Here is a 2,022-nt window from a genome sequence, read left to right as displayed (position 1 = left end):
TCCAATTGCACCCATATTCCATTTCTTTATTGCAACAATAGCTAAAATAAGTTTGACTGTGACCAATTTTGCAACAGGTGAGTAAGTTTCAAAATAGTCAATTCCTTCTTTTTGATTAAATCCCTTTGCCACAAGCCTTTCCTTATATCTTTCAATAGTGCCACTACTTCTATGTTTGAATTTATAAACCCATCTACATCCAACAATGTTCTTATTTGGAGGTAGGGGCATAATTTTCCAAGTATTATTTGCTGGCATTGCATCCAATTCCACATTCATAGCTTCACATCATTCTTTATGTATTGATGCTTCTTTATAATTCTTGGGCTCAAATGTTGAAGAAACAGCCATAGCAAAAGCTTTGTGATTCTTAGAGACTTTATCATACGATAAAACAGAATCCAAAGAGTATGGTGTAGAAGAATGAGATACTATGTTGCAATGATAATTGCGTAAATATGAAGGAGGTTGATGATTTCTTTGAGATCTTCTTAATTCTCCTGTTTGTTCAGAATTCAGATCTGAATGTGTAGCTTGAACAGGTGCTGGAATTGGATCAGGAATAGAATGAGGAATGTGTTCATTAAATGGCATAGGCAAGACAATGTTGGAAAAAGGATCTGAAGGTGTTGTTAAGATGTTTTTGTCTTGAAATGGATAAATGGATTCATGAAATATAACATCCCTTGAACCAAAGGTTTGATTTGTTTCAAGATCAAGAAGTTTATAAGCTTTCATATTGGGTGGATATCCCAAAAATATGCAAGCTTTAGCTCTGGGAGTAAACTTCATTCTTTGAGATGGCAAAGTTGAAGCATATGCCAAGCATCTGAAAATCTGAATATGTTTATAATTTGGAATTTCACCATGTAACAATTCATATGGTGTTTTGAATTCAAGAAGTTTTGATGGAATTCGATTGATCAGATAAGCTGCAGTCAGAATTGAATCACCCCATTAGCAAATCATAATTTGTGATTGAAACATTAATGATCTAGATACATTCAACAGATGTTGATGTTTCCTTTCCACAACTGAGTTCTGTTGTGGTTTTTGAACACATGATTTTTGATATATAATTCCTTTTTCATCAAAAAAAACTCTTTGAATTCTAACTCTTTAGCATTATCTAATCTAAAACATTTGATATTCTTGTTGAACTGAGTTTGGACATAAGCATAAAACTTTGGAATAATACTTTTGATATCAGATTTTTGTTTCAACAAGTATATCCATGTATATAAACTGTGATCATCAACAATTGTGGCAAAATATCTTTGTCCATTATTGGTTTGATCTTGATAAGGACCCCATATATCACAATGAATAATGGCAAAAGATTCATTAGATATATTGTTAAAAGACTGAAATGGAAGCTGCTTTTATTTAGCCAAAGGGCAAATTGGACAATGTTGTTTACAATCACTACGAGTAATAGAAACATCCAACAAAGTCTTAGTAGAAACAAGACAATTATTAGATGGATGTCCTAATCTCTTATGTAACACCGTAAATTTTCAAACAAAATTTTCAATTTTAAATTACCAACATCACATATAATAATTTTCAAAATCTCAAGTGTCGATGTCATAACATATTTCAAAAATAGTTTTCAAAAGTAAATTATCAAAATCCAGGATCCCCATTTGTGACTCTTTTCTCTTGTGTGTACAATCGAGCCGTCGCCTTCCCGCGATCCTGATAAGAACCTGAAACACATAACACATAACACGGTAAACATGAAGCTTAGTGAGTTCCCCAAAATACCACATACACATACTAGCCACTCGAGGCTATAGCTTTGTAAGACCTTCTGGTCAATGTGTCTCAGTTGGACCTTCTGGTCCCACAACTCTGGTAGACCTTCCGGCCCTACCATGACTTGCCTTCCGGCCCCTAACTCTGATTGGCTTCTGGCCTTAACTCTGATTGCCTTCCGTCCTTAACTCTGTTGACCTTCCGGTCCCAAACATACGACATATACATAACACATAAAGTCAAATAACTCATATCAATACATAA

General features: G+C 34.1%; 1 protein-coding gene across 1 annotated transcript; it reads right to left on the bottom strand.

Annotated features, from left to right (window-relative positions):
- Positions 1 to 288: 288 nt before the first annotated feature.
- On the bottom strand, positions 289 to 1,063 carry LOC145140005 (uncharacterized). The gene is made up of 2 exons (XM_079073634.1): positions 1,003 to 1,063; positions 289 to 932 (listed from the first exon to the last, which is right to left on the bottom strand). The coding sequence occupies exons 1-2, from the start codon at positions 1,061 to 1,063 to the stop codon at positions 289 to 291; spliced, it is 705 nt and encodes a 234-aa protein (XP_078929760.1).
- Between the last annotated feature and the right edge of the window lie 959 nt (positions 1,064 to 2,022).

This window comes from Lactuca virosa, chromosome 9 (assembly GCF_052849685.1).
Source record: "Lactuca virosa cultivar CGN04683 chromosome 9, Lactuca_virosa_CGN04683_v6, whole genome shotgun sequence".
NCBI classification, from domain to species: Eukaryota; Viridiplantae; Streptophyta; class Magnoliopsida; order Asterales; family Asteraceae; genus Lactuca; species Lactuca virosa.
Note: the sequence above shows the minus strand (reverse complement) of the source record. Positions and strands in the feature narration are given on the sequence as shown.

Bases quoted from the DNA above. Each gene is read 5' to 3' on its own strand.
- LOC145140005 (XM_079073634.1), bottom strand. From the start codon at position 1,063: ATGTGTTCAAAAACCACAACAGAACTCAGTTGTGGAAAGGAAACATCA. The intron at 933-1,002 runs GTATCTAGATCA...TTCTGACTGCAG, and splicing joins AACATCAACATCTGTTGAAT to CTTATCTGATCAATCGAATT.